Source organism: Oryzias latipes, chromosome 16 (genome assembly GCF_053564925.1).
Source record: "Oryzias latipes strain Hd-rR chromosome 16, Olatipes_Hd-rR_3.1".
Classification (NCBI taxonomy): domain Eukaryota; kingdom Metazoa; phylum Chordata; class Actinopteri; order Beloniformes; family Adrianichthyidae; genus Oryzias; species Oryzias latipes.
The window spans coordinates 28513652-28536022 of NC_136252.1; the positions used below are offsets into that span (position 1 = coordinate 28513652).

The window sequence follows — 22371 nt, forward strand, 5'->3', positions numbered from 1 at the left end:
ACAGATGCAAAAAAAAAAATACCAAAAAAAAAGATGTACTGTAGTTTTTCCTTTTTTTCACAAAGAATATTTGCTTTTAATGTTTTGTACATGTTTTGTGGTGCTGACTTTTGTCAATGCTTAGATACACTGACGTGATCAGTAATGATATTGTATCTCCTCCTTCTTACTGTGACCAGAGCTTTGAGGTGTAACCTTAAAAATGCTGAGTAACTCTCATCCTTTTAGATCATCACCATCAGGGGTAACTGATTCTGTCACATAATAGGCTCCATAGAAAATACTTAGGAAGCTCTGAAAAACCCCATTCACAGCTGCTTTATGGATTGCTTTCATAACAGAAGCTTTATTTTACAAAGTTGCATTAAATTCTGTGCAATTCAATCCTTCGTCATGCGCTGCCTTTATGTGCATAGCATCTGAGCCGCAGTGCCTCATCGCTGAAGTATACATTACCCTCTGTTCCTAAACTGTGACCCAGGCTTCACAATAATCCCCATGCATTTTTCATTGACTCCCAGTGACAGCGAGGGCACGGATCTATTACAAACCTGAAATGGCGGCGTTCGCTGTTGTGACCAGAGGAGAAAGATTTAAAAAAAAAAAAAACACAGTATACTGGAAGGGGAGGGGAGGACGGTGCTGAAGGGAGTGACACAATGAGAAGATTGAGACTAAGAAGAGGAGAACAGCCGAGGTGACAAACTGCTGCAACCTGTTGAAGGTAAAAATGATTAATTCAAAGCCAAGAAGCAGAAATCTCTGGATTTAAGATGCTCCTCAGCAAGTGGGCACTGTCAGAGCCGTGTCACTCAGGATGCACCAGTGATCTATTTCTTCTGCATTTTCTGCTACAAGCCGGCTTAATAAATGCAGGAGACAAGTGGATGGATAATCCTGTGCATATAAATGAAGCTCATGCTGTCAAACCTGCACATTCAGTATTCAGGTGAGACATCTTGTTATGTGTTGCCAGATGTGTGTTTCAGTAAAACAGCTCTTTTTCTTAGTTTTTCTCTCGCTTTCTAAAAATTATTGTCATGTTTATCTTGCAGATTTTTGGTTTCCATTTTTTTACTGCCCCTCTCATCATGAGCATACTCTGCCGTTGGTGATTTCTTTGTGGCTTTACAAATATGGATTGTCAGGTCCAAACAAACAACACAAGCTCCTCTGAAGCCGAGCTGCAAATGGCGAGCCCTGCGTCCCTCGAACAGAGTTCCTCAGACTCTTTCAAAAGTCCAGCCAACACTGAAATACTGAGCGTATCCTCTCTAATCCCTCCTACTGTTTTCACACTCATACCCAGCTTTGAACCTCTAAGTGCTGCTGCAGGCGCATACCCAGAATTTTCATCTCCTTATCTCACATCAGAGCCTGAAACTACTAAAAGTTCATCATCCAGCTCTGCATCCCCAGAGGCGCAAGACAACCAAACTTACAAAAGTGACAACGAAGCTCAGCAGAGGGAACTGTCAAATGGAACCCCAGTGGAGGAGAGGTCTGTCAATCTCCTGGTGCCCAAGGACATCCCAGATGAAGAAGCAGGTATGGTAATTAATTAAAGGCGGAGCTTCAATGCATCATTTTAATACTCAAAAAACTACCATACAGAGATCTGAATGTTGGCTTCTTCAAAAGGCATATTCATAGATGAAAGGTGAAGGTTTGCAGAAGGTTACCGTAACCTTAATTTTAGTTCATCCTAGTCACAACAACAATAGAAAAGAAAAAAAACTTTAAACCTGTTAATGATTAACAATTGTGTGTGTTTGGATTTTATGGCTTTATATCAAATCCACAACATTTGGAAGATAAGATTAAATTAGCTCAATATTCACCAGATTTTCAGATAGCTGCTATAAAAATGCTGCACGCAATATTAAATTTGGTTGTGAATGGTAGCCTTAAGGCCAATGCATCCTGTCTCTTTGCTTTGAAAACAGCTTGCAGCTTTAAACAGCAGCTTCCATAAATTAATCGTATTACTCCTGCATGTCACCCACTCCAGCTATCGCCTCCACCTTGTACTGTTTACTTATCAGCCGTGAAAACTAGGAGAAAAAAAACTCAGCAGGGTTTCAGACAGCTTATATAAAGCTCAGAATGCTGAGAAAGCTGTTTGCAATCCATCCACTATCTATGCCAGCTCTGTGTTAGCAAAGGTTACAGGCTGAGGAGATAGAATCTGCTTTTTTGCTGTCAGACTTTACTGCGACCTTTGATAAGACATTTTTAAATCTAATGAATAAATTTCTGGGCTTTCAGTTTAATCGATCCTCTTCTTTGGTGGTTTTTCTTTCTTTCAAAAAAATATAAAATGTTTTTATATTCGTTATCTTTTGAGGAAATCCATCCACTGTGAGTTAAACTTTGTTTTTTAAGTAAAGTTTTTCAAGACCCTCCTTTTTTTTTTGCAAGGAAAGAGTTTGACAGTTCTCTGTTTTTTGTTTTTAATTACAGCAGAGACTTTCTGTGTTTCGGCATGAGAAATTAAAACCAAATGTCACAGAAAGAAAGCTTTCATAGAAAGGAGGATACATTACATCACTCCTTTATGTCTGTTTTTGCCACAGCACTGTCAATCAGCATTTTACCAGAAACTATAAGAAGTCTTTCCACACTTTTACTCACCTTGATTAACAATGACATGTTCACCTTGGAGCCGTGTATGCAGCTGAGCATCACCTTACCATAGCTTGTATTGGTTATCAAAAGGTCTCAATGTGAAGAACAAGGGCAGGTCAATACAAAGAGACCAGGACAGAAATTTATCTGTTTACCTGAGGCGAACACGCTCTGAGAGACAGGATTGGGTCAATACACGAATACCAGACAATACAACATTCAAATAAAAACATGGACTATGTCAGAATTCCCTCCTTACTCCCGAACTACTATATATATATATATATATATATATATATATATATATATATATATATATATATATATATATATATATATATATATATATATATATATATAAAAACTATATAGTGCGGGACGATCTAGAAATTTTCCAGTAAAAACATTGATGCTTCTTCGACTGGCGAATATAGAGCACAGAGAACAATTTTTGGTCAAAAAAAATATATGTATTTTTTTTTATCATCTGAACTCTGTGAATTCAGAAGTAGTCTTTGTAAAATGCTCATTTTTACTTTGTTGGTTTTTACTTTGGGAAATTGATAACACCATTGTTTACGTTGAGAAAAAAAAGTAGTGACCAAAGTGTCCAAATTGCTTCTAAGATTCAGGGCGCTAGATAGTTCCATACTATATAGGCTTTTAGTTTAGGAGTAGGGAGGGAATTTGGACGTAGCCAAAAACATGGTTGATTTATAAAATAGTACATTAAAATACATTTTTTCACACAGTTGCACACAGTTTTTTCACAAAGACTTCTGGGAAATTTTCCAGGGTACTGGATTTTGGACAGCTCTGCAAAATGGAGAATGCACTATACTAGTACATCAAGTAGTAAAGGAATTCAGTCACGACCTAAAGTAGATTCTTTTTCACCTGTTAAGACTAAAGCTCTTGTTTGACATGCTTTTTTTTAATGTTGTGGTCACACGGCCTCAGATAAGCAGAGTTAACCACTGTGGTAATACAACCCAAAATGTGATGTCCACGCATATGGATGCCAGGTCTCAAGAGGCTGAAAAATAAATGAGAGAAAGCCTATGTAAGAAGCAATAACGAACTGCAAATAGCAAAAAAATAAAAAATAAATGAGATTAAAGAACATAGAATAAGACATAATTGAAAATTCAGTCAGTCTTCACTTTAAATTTTGGTGGAAAGTTTTTTTCAAAACGTGATATCAAGTCCTTAGAAATGTTTGATTATTTCCTTCTCTTGTTTTAAAATAGAAACTTATAATAAATAAAAAAACTATCACAGTATCTGCTGTGTTGTCTATACATAATAATAATGATAATAATTAAAAGAAATGTTATCACGACATGTGTGCCAGTTTCAAATTCCATGTGTAAACTTCAACAATCATTTACTAACATCAATTTACCAAACCATAAAATAATTGTAATGTAATTGTAATTGTAATAATCATTTATTTTGACGTCCTCCAGGTCGATTTGATTTTAACTACAGACCATTGGTTTGCTGATGAAATCCATTTGACATTGGAATGATAAAGCACTAGAAAACCTCTCCCCTTCATACCAGGGAAGCTCACTTTCTCACTTTTTTAATCTATAAACTGTCCTTTTGTCTGTTCCTAATATAATCCACATAGACTGCTTCCTTATTATGCAGTGGAGCACATGTCCTCTTGTGAAAGTGTTTTCAGGCTTGGGGGCTGGAAGTCATTTTCGCGGTGTGCTACATTTTTGCCCATACGCAGCATGAGAAGGCACTGCAGGGGGTCTTTCATCACCACTGTATTTGATGTCCCTTTGTTGTCAAGCCCTATGCATTAAGCCATTGAACATTTTTCCCCCCTTTCATGTGATGCCCTTTATATGAAGCCCCTTGTTTCTTGCGGCATGTCTTCTCATCTTGGTGCAGCAGCAGATGAAGAACAACGTTCTTTGTCCAGCGCCAATGGAAGTTCCAGGGTTTGGCAATGATGTGGTTGTTTTTTGTAAGAAGTGTCATAAAAAGCACTTTACTTTTATTAGTTTTCTTTCTGTTTAACACAGCAACAAGGTTTTCTTCTGCAAGACCAGAATAAACCATTAAACCAATAAACCCCAATAGTCACCATTGTCCATTAAACTGAACCTCTAATATAATTTTTTTTTTTCACCGGCTCTTTAAATAAACAATGGTATAGTAGCCGGCGCTCTTGCCACACAGGAAGAAGGCCCTGGTTGGAAACCCTGTCTTGGTCCTTTCTGTATGGAGTTTGCATGTTCTCCCCGGGTTTTCCGTGAACACTTTGGCTTCCTCCCATTTTCCAAAAACATGCTTTATAGGTTAATTGATGACTCTGAATCAGGGGGGTCCAATTCCGGGGATCGAGGATGTCCTGCTTGTTTTCCAACCAACTCCCCATTGAAGCTCCTTATTGGCTTAACAAACCTGATCCAGGTAATCAACAGCAGATGAGGCAGGGTTTCTGGGAAAACCAGCAGAAGGCTGGCCCTCAAGGCCTGGATTTGGACACCCTTCCCCCACCTTTACCGAACAGTAGCTGGGATAGGCTCCAGCAGCCCAATGACCCTAACAAGCATTCAGTGGGTAAAATCGATGGGAGGAAGAAAAAACAATAACTTAGAGAGCTCTTTTCATTTACCTGAAGCAGTGTGCTTGCTGTCAAAACGTCCAGAGCAGAGGTAGTTTCTGACTGAACTTTTTTTGCTTTAGCAGCACAAAGTGGGCCTCAATTAGGGCTAGCAGCTGTTGTCCAGTTAGAATAAGACAGTTCCATCTCCTTTTTGTCTATGGGCTTTCGTTCGCAGTTTCTGTGGGACTCATTTGGGTTGGTAAGCAAGCTTTTACTGTAAATAAAAAGTAACTTTCCCCCTATTCTTGCCTCATCCTCAATGAAATATAATGTTCCCATCACTTCAGATGAAAGCTGATGAATGCCCACAAATGTTTCAGAGTGACACTGCACAGGGCTGAATTTTTGACACTATCAGTATTCACAACATGCAGACATTACTGTTTTGACAGACTTTCAGGTCATTTTTAAGGGTTGGCAAAAGGAATGCGGTCACACAAACCCAAGGCCACTTTATAACCATCAGTTCTTGTGTGTCCAAACCTTCCCATCTGGTAATGAGCAATGCTCGCTCAGGGACAGTTCAAAATTCAAAAAAACTCCACAAAGTCTTCAGCCAGCAGACATGATCATACTCACAACCTTCTAACTTTAAGGTGACAGCTCTGACTTCTGTTCCACTGTGCTGCTGAAGGAGGACTCGTAGTATGACGAAACCCGCATGCAACAGCAGCACAATAACAGAGTAACAGATATCAGTTCTGATGGGCCACAGACTTTGCTGTTACACTCTGGAGCTGTTTATTATGTAAACCTATTCTATGCTAACAGATTGTTAAGAAGCAACTTGCAGAGCCACAACTTCAGCTTGGAGAATTCTTGTTTTCTCTTGTCAGAGCAAAGCGAAGCAATGATGGGACGCGTCCCACTCCTCTGAACAAGAAAGGAATAAGTAATTAAAGAGGATGTACTGCCACCGTTGCGCTTCACCACAACATAATTACAATCTATTACACGACGGATAGACCCATGGCTCAATTTAACGTTTGGTGACAGCTGAGGAAATATTTAAATTGCATTCAGATCTTTCTTGCTTACACGGTTCAATGGCAGCTGCAGCATTAGACAGGTTTGACAGCCCCCCCCCCCCCCCCCCCCCCAACAACTATTGTGGATGATTTTCAATGAATGGATTTGTTGCTTTATTAAAATTCCACATCACTGAGTTCCCCTCTCTCCCCTAAATTCATCAGAATAATCCTATTTAGAGGTAACCATGTGCAGTCTTTGATTTTGTTGATTATCTTTCTAAAGCAGTAACAAAAAAACTAATGGCATTAATGATGTATTAATGCTTAAAGACTCACTCCAAACATCTGTTGAGTTATTTTAAAAGTTTTGCCAGTGGTGTTTTATGCAGATTTTTAGCTAAAAGCAAAATTTCTGTGTCGTTTTCTAGAATAGATTTTGCAGAGCGGCAGTAGTTTACACACTCCGCCGCTATCTTACACCCCCCCCCCCCCCCCCCCCCCCCCCCCCACACACACACACACACACACACCTGAAATTACCAGCGCAACAAAAATGACAGGAACCTGGCTGCAGACAAGATGGTCCCTGAAATTATAGGCCGGGGGCAAAAATTATATAATTTACCCTAACCGTTACCCTATACATAAACCAAAGATGTTCAGAATAGCTGATAAACACTTATTATAACTTAAAATTGGGAATTAATGTAACCTTTTAGGGTCGCAATCTTTTTTTTTTTAGGGATATGGGTGGGGGACTTCCAGTTCTGAACGTTGATGTCTGCAGCCAGGTTCTCTTGACAAAAATGGCGAGCAACCCACTATTAATCTTTTTTATAACTTCTTTTCTGCATCACAAATATGATCTTTTTCAAATAGCATTTTTGTCTGCTCCTGATTCACAACACTTTTAATCAAGAAATACTCAGTAATTGAATTCCTAGATTAGACTGACATCGTAATTTGCAGTGAGAGTAGAGAGCAGGTGGAGGAACAGCTAGAGAGGTGGAGGTTTGCTCTGGAAAGAAGAGGCATGAAGGTCAGTCGTAGTAAGACAGAATACATGTGTCTGAACGAGAGGGATCAAGGTAGAAGCGTTAGGTTACAGGGGACTGAGGTGAAGAAGGTGCAGGAGTTTAAGTACTTGGGGTCAACAGTTCAGTGTGATGGGGATTGTGGAAAAGAGGTGAAGAGGCGAGTGCAGGCAGGTTGGAGCGGTTGGAGGAAAGTGTCAGGAGTGTTGTGTGACAGAAGAGTGCCAGCAAGACTCAAAGGAAAGGTGTACAAGACAGTGGTGAGACCAGCTCTGCTCTATGGGTTAGAGACGGTAGCAGTGAGACAGAGACAAGAGGCTGAGATGGAGGTAGCGGAGATGAAGATGTTGAGGTTCTCCTTAGGAGTGACCAGGTTAGACAGGATAAGGAACGAGTACATCAGAGGGACGGCTCATGTTGCCTGTGTCAGCGACAAAGTCAGAGAAGCCAGACTGAGATGGTTTGGACATGTTCAGAGGAGGGATAGTGGATATATTGGTAGAAGGATGTTGGAGATGGAGCTGCCTGGCAGGAGGGCAAGAGGACGGCCAAAGAGGAGATACATGGATGTTTTGACAGAGGACATGAAGTTGGCTAATGTTAGGGTAGAAGATGTCCATGATAGAGTGAGGTGGAAAAGGATGATTCGCTGTGGCGACCCCTGATGGGAAAAGCCGAAAGAGAAAGAAGAAGAAGAATTGAATTCCTAGATTAATTTTCACCCTCCATCATCAGAAAAATGTCACAAAACATATTGAATACATCAAAAACATTATTTTCATTAGAGTGGAAATGTAAGCCACTCTGTTTTATTAAAAAAAATAAGTTGCATTTTTCTATGTTTGCAGAAACAAAAAGCACTCGGGCCTGCACAACTCGTGAGCTGCTAACTATTGTGGGAATCCCCATCACCATCAAACTAATCATTGGTACTGCTTTATTAGGTAAGCAAATAGAGCATCAGAAATGATATGTGGGCTTTCGAAGTTCTGATAACTGCACTTGTGCAATATATTCATTTGATAAGATCAACTACGGAGCTTATACTCTTCCCAAGTCAATTGTTTAAAACTTTTTTAATGACATACTACGTCATCCATGAAGCATTTGTAAAGATCTGCAGCCGTACGGTAATATTTTGTATATTTCTGACATGAAGGAACAGCTGCTGCATCTTTAACACACTTTGGGGCATACCACCCTGGTGTAGTCTGATGATTATAATTCCAAAACTGTCATAAAATCTAACCTTAATGTGCTCACCTAAACCTCTGGGTGCATAAATTTGGGTTTTGTTATCAGGTTAAAATTACAACAAAGGATGATAAAATCTAAATTGCAAACCAGGACTGTTTAATATGCCAGCCATGATGTCCTACAATGGGTGGCCTGTGAAAAAGTTTGACCTTGGCAGTACATGTTCACTTTCTATTTGTATACTTACATTTATACTTGAGAAAACTCTTTCAATTATTGCGTTTGAAAGAATTCAAATACTGCAAGTAAAAATAATTAAGAATAAAACATTGATGTTGTTTTACTGTTTGTTTTTATTTCAGTCAAGTTCCTGGCATTCCCTTCTCACTCAGGTGAATCACAAACTCTTTGTAAGGTGGAGGGAAGCTGCGGCAGCACAAGCCAGAGGCCTGTTCTGTCCAAAAACCCACTCAATCAGACCTCAAACATTACTGCAAGTAATGACGGTGAAACTCCCTTTTTGCGTGATTTATCCATTAAAAAGTCTGAATGATTGTTTCAGCTTTTGACCATCCTGTCAGTGATAGCCAACTGTTTCAACACGCCCATGGTTTTGTCTCTAAAGTATTCTTTATATGAGTTCTGCTCAAGAATTGTATTGTTCATCATCCTGTCATTATAGAATGCGTCTCTTTGTGCAAAATTTTTTCCTTTTCCTTTGATTCTTTTAATGCTCCCTTTCCAACTGGTGTTCAGGCTGTCCCTTAGTGGTTGGAGACGGGTCGCGAATAGTTGGTGGGAATTTGGCGGCAGAGTACGCGTGGGGCTGGCAAGTCAGCATGCAGTGGAGGGGGAGACACGTATGCGGTGGGGCCATCATCTCGGACCACTGGGTCATCACTGCTGCTCATTGCTTTGTTGAGTAAGAGGTGGACAAATGGGGATGGGGGACTAGGAGGAGGGGTGAGAAGGACAAGTGGGCATTGAATTGTAGCTCAGTGAAGGTCTCCATTGTTGAGACGGTGATGAAACACGGCTGGACAGATTTTGCAACTCAGTACTTGAACTTCAGACTTAATGGGTCTCCAGCTTTGCTTACTCTCGGTTTAAACAATAAAAAATTGCCAAAGAAATTAATTTCAATTAAATAAATTAAATTAATTTAGAGTCCCTGATTTGATTACTTTCATTATAGTCCCCATTTCTAAATTAAACAATATCCCTAATGAGATAAGAAAGTATTGTTATTATTAATTAAATTGCATTATAATTTAAGACAATGTACATGAATAGAAGTGAGATTTAATTAACTTTTCAAAAAGTACATTAAGAGCTTCATTGTAGCTTTAAATTAACGGATCTGCAAAGCAGACATGTAGATTTATAAAAATAAAACCATAAGAAACCTGCACAATGAAATTAAAAAAAAAAAAACCTTAACTTTTGTCTTCCATTCCTGCAGATATAAGATGTTCGAAGCGGCTGACTGGCTGGTGGTGGTCGGCTCTGTGAGCCTCGCAGACAACTCAGGGAAACGTTACAGAGCCCTGCAGATCCTCTACCACCCTGGCTTTAGCAGCCAGAATAATGACTATGATGTGGGGCTGCTGCGCACCATCACTGACATTGACATGACAGGTGGGGAAAGACATGGCTCCACTCATCAACAGAGAAGAGAAATGCTCTTTATCAAAAATGAATGCAAACTCGACACACAGGTTAATGTGCATTTCCTTGAGGAAAAAATAGAGAAAGCTATATCAGATTAAACTATGTTAATTTGTAAAGACTCACTCAAATGAAAAGTGTGTTTTTGGTGTTTTTAACACGTTATTGTGGCATTTTTCTCACGATGTAAGGGATTGTTATTATTTAGCTTAAAATTGCATTTCTGCATTTTTCTTTATTCAAATTGTTAATGAAAATGTGCAAAAAGATTGTATTTGTTATGTAGAAAATACATAGGCGCGCCACAAGCTCCCAGCCCTCTCTCATTCTGATGCATGACTCGTAGACAAATAGATATATGTACGTCTTTGTTTACCTCATCCAAACGCACATCTGGCTCCAAACTATACAGCTGGATCGCTCTAATACTGATCACCATTTTTGCTGCACTGTAAATTGTAGGTATGAATTGTGGGGGCTGTAAGCTAGCAGTAGAGTGTGTAAACAGAGAGCTCTCAGCAATGGTAAAGAGCAGGGTGGCTTTGTGGCAGTTGTCCCCCCCACAACTCGGTGGCGAGCTTCTAACGAACTACTGCCGCTCTGCAGAAACTATGTCCTAGAGAAAGACTCAGGGTTTTTTTGGCTAAAAATGTCATAATTAAAAGACCACTCGAAACAGTTTTACAGTAGAACAATAGATGATTGGAGTGGGTCTTTAAGCAAAAATGTAAAGATTCGTTTTCCACTTTGTAAAGTAAGGAAATTGCTAAATGCTGTGACAGAGACTTTCAGAAGTCAACATTCAGTGGGATCAGTAAATCCTCTGTTTTTTATGAGACTCATTTCAGCCTTAAGTTTGGATCTTGAAATGGTTTAGTTGGTTTTCTTGATCAAGTCAAGTTCAACTAATACTTGAATCTTGTTGACTTAATGTAATTAAATATGAATTGTCTTTTAATTGCATCTGCCTCCTGAAAAAACAAATATTTCTGTTGACCAAAGCTCGCTCTCTGATTGGATGTTTTCCAAAGTTTCCTGCTTGGTGGGAAGGCATGTCTCACAAAGGTGAAAAGCAAAAGTTCAAATCTGTACAGGAATGTGGTTCCAGGAAACAAAACAGTAGCAATGCGTTACTTCATCATCTTCAATCATTTAGTTTTTTCAAGTCTGATTGCTGGCTTCTCTGCAGATGGGGTGCAACCGGTGTGTTTACCCAGGAGAAATGAGATCTTTCCTGTTGGTGCAGACTGTTGGATTACAGGCTGGGGCTCCACTCAAGAAGGAGGTCATTTCACGCATACTCACTGTTAGATTTCCCGGCTCACATCCAACACAACAGCTTCAAAGTTAACCATGTCAAATTTTGTTGCATGTAATTTTAGTGTAAGTCTTTTTTTTTTTTTTTGCATTAGGTTTTGAAAATTTGACATCCAACATTGTTTTGTTTTTTTGTCTAGTGGTGCATTCTGGGACATTTTTTTAAAGGCAAACATGTAAATATTTGCAAAATCTCTTGACAGTAAAATCTCATCTCAGTGGAACCCCCTTGTAAAATAAAGGTTAAATTAAAAGAAATACAAACAAAAACTGCATTTAAATCAATGTTTATTGATATTTTTGTTTTTAAAAATCACTAAAACATCTTCAAACCTCCTCAAAACTAAATTTATCATCAAGTCCAGACAGATGTGTGACATTAAAATTATATTCTAAAACTGAAATTTGAAATCTGTCATTGAAAAAAGCTGTGTTACAACTTTGATTCCCATCTTTTTCGTGGGCTTTTTTCTCAAATTTCTCAGAGATGACGCCTCCCTATGTTTCATTGTGTATTTTATTTGCTTTTGCTTTTCATCAGGGTCGGTGTCAGAGGAGCTGAGGCAGGCTCAGGTGAAGATAATAGCTCAAGTAACCTGCTCCAGTTCAAGGGTCTACGGGGACTTTATAACACCTCAGATGATTTGTGCTGGCAGCATGGTTGGTGGTCTAGACTCTTGCCAGGTAATTAAAAGATATAGATATATATATATATATATATTCAGTTATTGGTCAAAGTTGTGCTCAAAATGCAAATGTCTTGTTCTGTAAGGGAGACAGTGGTGGGCCACTGGTTTGCCAGACATCCTCTGGAGACTGGAAGCTGGCAGGAATAGTGAGTTGGGGTGAAGGTTGTGCACGGCCCAATAAACCTGGTGTGTACAGCAGAGTGACTGAACTGCTCCAATGGATTGAGGAATCCTCAGAGGTACAACATCATACCCACTTTCTATGGGCAGGTTTGGCCATCTTGGAGACAAACTATCAAATAGTTTAATGGTTAACTTGTTGCTGCTGTGCATCAAAGACTTGGAAATAAACGGGTCACCATGATAACCCTTGAAGCTATAAAAGGGCAAAACAAAGATTTCTTGGAGTCAAAGAGCAAATCCTTTTGCAAACGATTGTGTTGGAAAATCTTAAGAAGCTGCAGAGCAGCATTTTTTTCTGAACACCAGAAAAGAGATGGCGTTATTTAAAAAAAAAAGTTATGAGTAAACCTGCATTGTGTAGTAATTACACTTCACAATTCCCTTAGTCACTGTTGCACAACAGCTTTTGTTTTATTCGGTTGAATATCTGTGGAACATAAAGGGCCTTTCAAAGTAATTTTATGAGTGAAAAATAAAAATGTTAACAAGAATCACATTTTTTTTCATTCATTTGTTGAAAAATCTCTTTTTTTTTCCACACAGAAACTGCAGGAGAAAGCAGTGACTGACACTTCCCTAACGCTTGCCTCATCCCTCAGATAACTGACAATAAAAGCTGATATGTCTACAACGTCCAGGCTTTCTTATTGCTTTTTGCAGAAGGATGACTAATAAAAAACAAACAAACATATAAACAGTTTCTGTATTATTGCTGAGATAATTAAATGCACAATATAACTTTATAGTAGTCTGATTTGTTAACACACTTGCCAGTTTTGGGCGGCAGGGTAACATACCACAATGTACTTTGATCACGTCCATGTTTTTCATTTGACTATTTTTGAAATTGTATTTTTCATCTGGGACTTCACAGTTTTAAAATTAAGATTATTCTGAAACTTCAGCAAAACAACTGTTCTTTGCAATGTTTGGACATCATTCATAGCAAAAAAAAATTAAATGAGCACAAAAAGGCAGCTGATGCTTTCAGATGTAAAGGAACATTTTCTGTCAAAACTCATTCATGTCAAATATAATGTTCATTATGAAGGGAAAAGTTATTTTGCTCTTTTTTTTTGCATTTTTTTGCATTGAATTACAAAATATGAAGGTATGCTGTCAAAAAAGAAAAGCTCTTCTGACATTATAATCTAGTCTCAATAAGAGGCTAACATTTCATTTTCCTGTTATAGATTTTCAAAATACTTCAATTTTTGTAAATGGTAGTTTAAAACCATTTTAAACATTTCTTTCTTTATTTATTGCATTGTTAGAAAAGTGATGAACATGGCTGGGCTGATTTTGCAACACATTGCACAAATTCCTTAATGACCTACAAAAATTGTCTATATAAGTTTGGAGAGTATATAAGTGATGATGACTGGAACTGAGATTTGAGGAACTCTTCAAAAAAGTGTTAAAGCTCATTTTAATACATTAAATAGCCCAACTTTAGCTTTACATTTACTGATCTGCAAAACAGACATGAAGATCAGACATATTTAGAAAAGTAAAATATTTAGAACAGAGGCAAACCCTTAAGAATGCAGAAACAAATAATCTTAACATTTAACCAAGTTTTTGCATTGAATTACAAAATATGAAGGCATGCTTTCCAAAGAAAAAAATAGAGGTTCTTCTGGCATTTTGCTTTATAGTTTTATTTTTGTGTTATATATTTTCAAAATAAGACATTTTTTTGCAAACATCAACCTTAAAGTAAATGTTTAGTTTTTTCTATTCTCTTTTATGGTTTGAAAATGAAGCTCCAACGTTTCAATCTGATTTAAAAAACAAAACATACAATATAGGGTTCCTTAAGTGCTGTTTTGGTTTCAGTGTGATGAGTCTGCGTGAGACGGCAAAAAATACAAGTAACGGCGTCTGTTCTACGTGCGCGCGTGCACACGCCAACCGACGGCGGCTGTTCACCCGCACGTAAACCCACCATTCACATTTATTGTTGGCAAACTGCACCGTTGCTAGCCTATGGACTAGCCACGGCGGTACCGAACAGCAATCGTCGCTGGGAGTAAAGTTAGCCCAAATCCGCCGCGTGACTAAGTTCTTTTGAGGAATTTGACCTATTCTTGAGATAAGGGCGCATTCCGCCACTGGGGGGAGTGTCTCGGGACCCTTTGACATAGCCGCTGGGGTATAAATCATTCCAGCCGGCGTTGGTATAAATAAGAGTCGACTATGTGTTCGGTATTAGGCAGAGTACGCACTGCTCAACGGATAGCATCTCATACATTGCGTCTCCGATCGATAACAGAGGGTTCGGCTTGCGCTCTAACCGAAAGTAGGCGCTTCTATTCCGGTTTAAATTCTTTCATAGAGCCGTCGCGAGACAGTAGGAGGTTATACTGCGCCAGTATGGCGATGAGACAAGGACTCCTCTTCAAACAAGTAAGTCAACATGTTTCATCTGCCTGCTTTTTATTGCACTGCTGTGTTCAAAATGTGCCAACATGATGTAGGTTTTTGCTTTAAAAACGGCTAAATTCGTAATCATGTTCAGGGTCATCATGACAACAGGAAGTGTACCCTGCGGAGTTAGCTGCTAGCTTACCGTAGATGATGTTACGGCTCTCAACCAAAGGATTTTGGCTGCTGTATTTGGGTTTGGGCCATCACATTTAGCCTTTTTAATTACTGTATTTCGGAGTAAATATGCTGTGGAAACCCACTCCTTATGTTATACCCACTCAGACTTGTTTTTGTTTGTGTGTGTATGTATAGTTATGTCCACATCATCCTGAAATTTCAGCAGACATTTGTGTAACATTTGTTGTTTTTTTGGAAGTAAAATCTAGTCACAACAAAATAAAAACGGGCTTTATTGTTAAAGTTGAAAAAAAGCTCCTCTTATGCTACAAAAAGAGGAGACAAATCCATTTCCCAGCAGGCCCCAAACATCAAATGACAGAACTGTATTGATCCTGTAATATATGTTTTTTTTATTTTAATACATTAGCTGGGATTCTTTACTGGTGTTATAACATGATTATCTGTTCTGTCTCTCCTCTCACGTAAACCGACTCGAAACGAGGAGGCAGGTTTACACGGGTGTGGCACACCTGTTGTGTAGTGTTGGAGTTTATTGCTGAGTCATTTCTAATTATACTTGTTTTTCCTCCTCAGCTGTTTGAGTCTGAAAGCTGCACATACACCTACCTGCTCGCAGACACTGAAACCAAGGATGCAGTCATCATTGACCCCGTCCTGGAGAAGCTCGACAGAGACGTGAAACTTGTCCAAGAGCTTGGACTCAACTTAACAGTTGCAGGTATTTTTATTTTGTGCTTTAGTTTGGCTGAGAAATGAATGGTCTGTGCCTGGACCCGTACTTTTGAGTCAATAAGAATAACTCGAGGGTTCTGTTATTTTGCTTACAAAAATAGAGGTCCATAATACAAATGGATGGTATCAGATAATTTTAAAATTAATTGCGGCAGTTATACTGATACAAGAATTTAAGCCTTGGGTTCGCCAAATATTTTTATACTATATAAAATATCTAAGTAGTCAGTAATTTTTTGTTTTGTTTATTTTTATTTTTTTTAATGAAATATGATACCTCCCTTTTTGGATGAATCAATATTTTTTTTAATCTTCTTTTTGACAGTAAACACCCACTGCCATGCGGACCACATCACAAGCACAGGACTGATGAAGAAGAGGATTCTGGGGTTGAAGAGCGCCATCTCCAAGTTCAGCGGCGCTTCAGCAGACATTCAACTGTCGGAGGGGGACAAAATCCCTTTTGGAAAACATGTAAGGAAAACAACAAACTGTTCACATAACCAATAAGCAAAGCATTTGAACAGGCTTTCTTTGTATAGAATATAATTAGCAGGCCTCCATTTTTTTTTTTTTAATTCCATTTTCCACTTTCTCAGTACCTGGTTGTGAAGGAAACACCGGGCCACACAGATGGCTGCTCCACTCTAGTGCTGGATGATGAGCTCATGGCCTTCACTGGGGATGCTCTGCTCATTAGAGGCTGTGGCAGGACAGACTTCCAACAGGGTAGGCAGATATTGTACTACTTTCATTTTTATTCCTTAGTGGTTTGAAAACGGCTTGTTTTTGTAAATCTAACAAATGGCCACTAGAGGGCAGTGTTGCACTGTTTATGAACACCCAACAGTTGGTTTGTTCTATCATTTCAGTGTTTATATTTATTTCTATAACCTTATTTATGAACAACGGAAAACAAAATACTGACAACCTTTTTTTTAATTCAGGATCTTCTTCAAAGCTGTATGACTCGATCCATCAGAAGATCTTTACGCTGCCTGAACAGTGCCTCATCTACCCCGCACATGACTATCTAGGTTAGAATATTGTCTTTTTAGTCCACAATATAAAACTTTTCAATGTATGCAATTTGTTTTATCTGATGCATAGTTTTAGTGACTAATTATTTGTCACACTGTAATTCGAGAGTTGGTTTTATACTTTTTTGTTTTTAGGCCAGACCGTTTCCACAGTTGGAGAGGAGCGCAAACTGAATCCCCGCCTCACAAAAAGCAAGGAAGAATTTATAAAGATAATGGACAATCTGAATCTCCCAAAGCCCAAAAAAATCGGTATGAAAGGAATTTATTTCACATTTTAACTAGCTGACACTTCCATGAGTTCTTCCATCAATAAACAGTGCAGTAGATTCACATTATGAGTTTAGAAGATGATTTCATTTGTTTTTGCAGACATTGCAGTGCCAGCCAACCTTGTGTGTGGACTACATGGAATCTGAATGGCCTGCAGAGAAGAGTGCACTAATGAATGAACTGGTCCGGCTCCAAAGACTATTCATATCTGATTTAGCGGACGTAAAGTGCTTTACCATTAAGTGCTTTTATTGTGTTTTTTTGTAAATGTATATATTTTTTTAGTGCATTAATTGACAACTAAAGTAATTACTGTTGTGTTAAAAAATACAAATGCAATAATTTGTACCTAAAATGTTCAAAAAGTCTAATACTTGTATTTGTGTTATTTGTAATGTTGAGGAGAGATTTTTTGTTTCTAGAAAAGCAGCTCAAATAGAACAGTTCAATTCAAGGTTTGGTTTAGTATTCATGAATGCTGCACAGGAACAACAGGTTTCTTGAGAGAGAGAGAGAGGCCTTTTCGGTGATTCCGGACTCCCGTCAGCCAAGAGCGCACACAGGAACAGTCATGCATTTGTTAACCAGTACAGAATTTTTTGCATAACAGGAAAATAAATCCAGACTTTTTGCATTCAATATCATCAAAGGCACAGTTTCCATTGCTGGAACTAAAAATGCTTTGTGTGTCTTCATCTGAAGATATCAAACAAAAAAACAAAAAAATCCCAAACTCTGAAACCATTATCTGAAGATACTAGACTTCATTCTGTCTAAGGTTTGTTAGGATCATCAGCCACAGGAACCTGCACATGTGATTACAAACTGTGTGATTGCTTTAAGGGGCTTTCATCAAAATAAATTCATTTTAGCAAATGCAAGCTTTTATGTGTGGTACAGTGAAAGGACCACAGCTACTTGGATGATGTCCCATGTTGGCATGAAAGGAACCCTTTATGGCTGGATTCTACTTTTCACTAAAAATTAAGCTTAAACACGGAGGGGAAGTTATTTCCTAATTTTAGATGCTCTATGAGCAAAATACTGAATCTGGCTGGTAAGATTTGGAGTGAACCACCTTGAAACTACAGTTTAGTACTGCTTTAAAACATGACGTTTGGAAACGCCACATTTTTCCCCATAGCTTGACAGAAATGAAAGGAAAGCATGGGCGAGGGAAAAGGTTATCTGCAGGTGGGTGTTTCCAGCTTGAATGTAAGTTGACACCTTCTGCCCACACACATGTACCAGCTGTCTCTGTCAGCATTTCATATGAACGACTTCATCAGAACGCCCTCTCTTGTGGCTGCTGACAGACACCTGCATTGTTTCTCTTGGGAATGGGGGGAGTGTGGCCTCCGTCTGAAGATGTGTTGCTTTTCACCTAAAGTGTTTTCTTGATGCTGTTTTGTTGCCGGGCCGCGACGGGCCAGCTGTCCCCTACCCCGGTTTGTCGCCCATCTGCCAGCCCTTCAGTGTGACCCCACTAGCACCAGAACGCAGTAAACCTGCAGCTCTTTCTCTGTCCCACCAGACACGCCGCTGGAAAGAATCTCCAACACTATCAGCTCATTCAGAGAGAGCTGTAAAAACGCCAGGCGGGGTGATAAAGTCCTCAGAGCGGAGGGAGGGAGGGAGGGCTGTGGGTTTGCTGCTCCAGACTCTTTAGAAACTCGTCTTGAAACAATGTTTTAATGAGATGTTTGGTCTATCCTGCTAAACAGGTCATTGTTTTTTTTAAAAAAAAGAACTTCATAAATCACAATCTCAGTGAAAGTTAGACCATTTTCCCACCTGTTACATACTTTAAAGAGAAATATAAATGATAAAAAAAAAAATTAAGGTTGCCACAAATGTCATATTCCGCCTTTTTTTTATGCTTGCACGTTTGTGGAGGCAGCTTTAACAAACTGTATTTATTATCTGTGGCATCCAAAATGCAAATTGTCCGTATTTTTTGGTAAGATTGACTCATTAACCCCTTCATGCCTGAATTTATTTTTAACTATATATAAAAAATATGTTCTTCAGTGTTTTTTCCGTTCAAGGTGATGCTAAATCCTGCATTAAATGGTCCGTCGCTAACTATTAACATTCGGCATGAAGAGGTAAAATATCTGCAGTGCTTTATTAATGTACCACACACTTTCTTTAATTAAAACCAATAACAAATTATCATGTCACCATGTTTTCTTAATTTCTTGGGCTTATTTAGACTTTTTTTTGGTAAAATAAGAGATCAGAAAATCTAGAAGGAATGATAAATATAAATGAAAGTAACGACCTCAGAGTATCCTGGCGTCCCTTTAGGTTTTTATCTAGAAAACTACTGTTACAAGTTGGCTTTCTAATTTTTCTTGTGCTACATTTTGAAACAAGAATTTGCTTTGTCACATTCTACAGTTTCTAATTAACTCATAACACAAAAACAAAAAAATAGGGATGTGTTGTGTCAAACTCTGGCTTAAATGAGGCAAATTCATTAAAATGAGGTTGTGAAATAAATTATAATAACCTTTAACGCTGCTTGTAGGGAAAACAGGCTCCTGAAAAAAGGTTTTCTGACTAGCTGTACAGTTTCTTCGTTATGTTGGTGTGAAAAATATTTCACCTTCACCCTCACACTTTTGAAATGTTGGTCCCAAGAGAGTCACATGAAACAGACACATTGCTGAGCCTGGTGGCTTGCTCTGCACAGCCAACAAAGAATCTCAGCAAACCTACAGACTTTGTGCTAAAAGTCTCCACTGAATTTTCTGATCAATTCATTCATTATAATTTCACAGTTTTTCAGAGGATTATCTGTTATGTTGAGTCTGAAGTTCACTTCTATTCACTTTTACTCTGATACAGAACCATAGTTAAATCAAAAAAACCACATCCACTTTCAGACACACATTTCAAAGTGTGACCTTGTTTTAAGTTACGTCACTTAAAAATAGTACCGTATATGCAACATAAAAGAAATACTTTCCAAACACTCATTAGTACTTGGATACATTTTTATATGACCAGATTATTAAATTACCTTAAAAATAAAACAAAATTTAAGACAAAGTCCTGTTTCTTTGGTCCTTAAAAACAAAATCTTTGATAAATAATTGGTTGTTGGGAAAGCTAACCCTGATTTTTTTTGTTACACAACACATTGCGGGTGAAATACAGAAGAAAACACTTAAAGTGCATCATGTGATAAAGCAAAACTATGTGAGATGGAAAGGTGTATAACCAAAAGAATCAGCTGGTCCCATTATTCCTTTCTAATATTTTGATAAACAGCTCATGTTCCTGGTAGACATTTTCTAATCACAACTTTTATTTTCTGAGGACTCATTTTGCCCTGTTTGGCTCTCTGGAGGGACTGTTTGCATACATAAACTCAGAGTTCAGGTGCCAAGTAAACCAATTTAGAAAAGGATTTTAAATGTGGATGAAATGCATCAGTGTGAACAGGAACATGTATTTTTCATTTCTGATCAAATCTATGTTGAGCAATTATACCCCAATTAATTAGTGCTTTTAAAGGCTTGATGGTTCCAAGCAGTTGACTCATTTCCTGAACAGAATAAAGGTATGAAACGTTTCTTGATGTACTGATCAATCCAACTGAGTCTGTGGGACATTGCCAAAGTAAAAGCCTTGGTAAACATGTCTTTTCACAGCTGCCTCTGGCCTACATGTGTGTGGTGTTCATCCGAGACCTGAGGATTGTGTTAGTGTTTCAGATGTGTCATGTGGTTCATGTGTCAGGAAACACACTGGTATTGTTTCTGCTGGGAGCTTCCACTTCTGGACTGACAGGAACAAACTTCTTAGCCTCTGTTAGCCTAGTGTGTGACATCAGACACACTGTTTAGAACCATTAGTTTTCCAATGATTTTATTTCAAAACAGTCAATGTTTTGATCCATTTGAATATGACTTGGCTCCCCTTCTGGTATTTCAAAACACTGTGTTGTAGAAAATATTCTACGTCATGTTAGCTCCTCAAAAATGAATAGGGAGGCAGAGAATGATGTCAGCATTGACACATACATAAAGAAGAAATATGTCAGCAGCAGCTGATAAAAGCATTTTTACTGATGGATGACTCCACAACCAACGTTTTACACATTACTCCGCCTTCAGCAAACTTTTGTCATGGTTTCAGCCATGTTTCATGAAAGCTGTCAGTTTGTCTGCACCAGAAAGAAACGCCAACCAAATCCCAACTCCTTTCTTTGATTTCCATTGGCAAAAAGTAGCCCACTTAAAGTTTATTTTGTTCAGTCTATTGAAGTATAGTAAGTAGATTAGATAGATAGATAGATAGATAGATAGATAGATAGATAGATAGATAGATAGATAGATAGATAGATAGATAGATAGATAGATAGATAGATAGATAGATAGATAGATAGATAGATAACTTTATTAATCCCACTATGAGGAAATTTCATTTATCTGTGGCGGCAAAAACGACATTCAGAAATAATATATAATTTAACATAAAAAAGGACATCAAAAATGACATTCATATTAAATTATTAAAAATTATTATGAAAATTATTATAAAATGACATTTGTATTAAATAAATACATATTAAATAAATACAGCTGCGATGGTTTAAAAAATACAAAATGTGATCAACTGTAAATAAAGATTTTTTTAAATACAAAAATAAGTAAGTGATAAAGTACACACCAAAACAAACAACCGTTCAGGAACAAAAAACAATTGAAAAACAGCAACAACTGCAACAAAGTAAATGAATAAGTAAATGAATAAGTGATAAAGTTATAGACCATGTTGGTGTAATTTAGGAAGTACATAACTAAATACCTCTTCAGACTAAATTGGAACATTTTGAATTTACAATATGTAGATAGTATACAAGAAGTAAAATTTAAAGTACACTAGCTCACTTTTAGCATAGACTAAGTATACTTGTAGTACACTTAAACAGACTAACCTTTGCTGAGGTTAGTCTATTTCATCTTCAATCAATCTTACTGGTGATGCAAATTTTTGTTCTAAAATGCTTTTCATTGGAACGAAAAGCAGGTTTTTGGTGTTCTTAGTATGTTCTTGTGGCCTTTTTCTCATTTAGGAGGACATATGGTAAAACTTCAGCTTAAAATTGCTCAGAGGCTGCACGGTGGCGCAGTGGTTAGCGCTCTTGCCTCACAGCAAGAAGGCCCCCAGTTCAAGTCCCAGCTGGGGGACATGAAAAACACAACATCAGTGGGGGACCTTTCTGTGTGGAGTTTGCATGTTCTCCCCGTGCATGCGTGGGTTCTCTCCGGGGTCTCCGGCTTCCTCCCACCATGCTTCATAGGTTAATTGGCAACTCAAAATTGACCATAGGTGTGAGTGCGGGAGTGAATGGGTGTGTGAGTGAGGACATTCTACCCTGCAACAAACTGGCGACTTGTTCAGGGTGTCCCCTGGCTTCGCCCA

General features: G+C 38.2%; 2 protein-coding genes across 4 annotated transcripts; both read left to right on the plus strand.

Annotated features, from left to right (window-relative positions):
- Positions 1 to 588: 588 nt before the first annotated feature.
- LOC101158972 (transmembrane protease serine 3) lies at positions 589 to 13011 on the plus strand. Of its 3 annotated transcripts, XM_078933324.1 has the most exons (11): positions 589 to 724; positions 859 to 949; positions 1056 to 1548; positions 8111 to 8206; positions 8822 to 8965; positions 9216 to 9381; positions 9922 to 10097; positions 11317 to 11412; positions 11986 to 12128; positions 12217 to 12372; positions 12860 to 13011. In XM_078933324.1, exons 3-11 carry the CDS (start codon positions 1137 to 1139, stop codon positions 12917 to 12919), a joined length of 1449 nt encoding a protein of 482 aa, XP_078789450.1. In that variant the 5' UTR covers positions 589 to 724; positions 859 to 949; positions 1056 to 1136; the 3' UTR covers positions 12920 to 13011. The 3 variants fall into 3 exon arrangements, with proteins under 3 accessions (XP_078789450.1, XP_020565992.1, XP_004078369.2); XM_020710333.3 differs by having other exon boundaries at positions 674 to 949; XM_004078321.5 differs by having other exon boundaries at positions 677 to 949; positions 8822 to 8956.
- A 1202-nt stretch (positions 13012 to 14213) lies between these two features.
- ethe1 (ETHE1 persulfide dioxygenase) lies at positions 14214 to 17808 on the plus strand. The gene is made up of 7 exons (XM_004078322.3): positions 14214 to 14725; positions 15461 to 15605; positions 15945 to 16093; positions 16219 to 16348; positions 16567 to 16656; positions 16795 to 16911; positions 17032 to 17808. Exons 1-7 carry the CDS (start codon positions 14516 to 14518, stop codon positions 17076 to 17078), a joined length of 888 nt encoding a protein of 295 aa, XP_004078370.1. The 5' UTR covers positions 14214 to 14515; the 3' UTR covers positions 17079 to 17808.
- The last annotated feature ends 4563 nt before the right edge of the window (positions 17809 to 22371 follow it).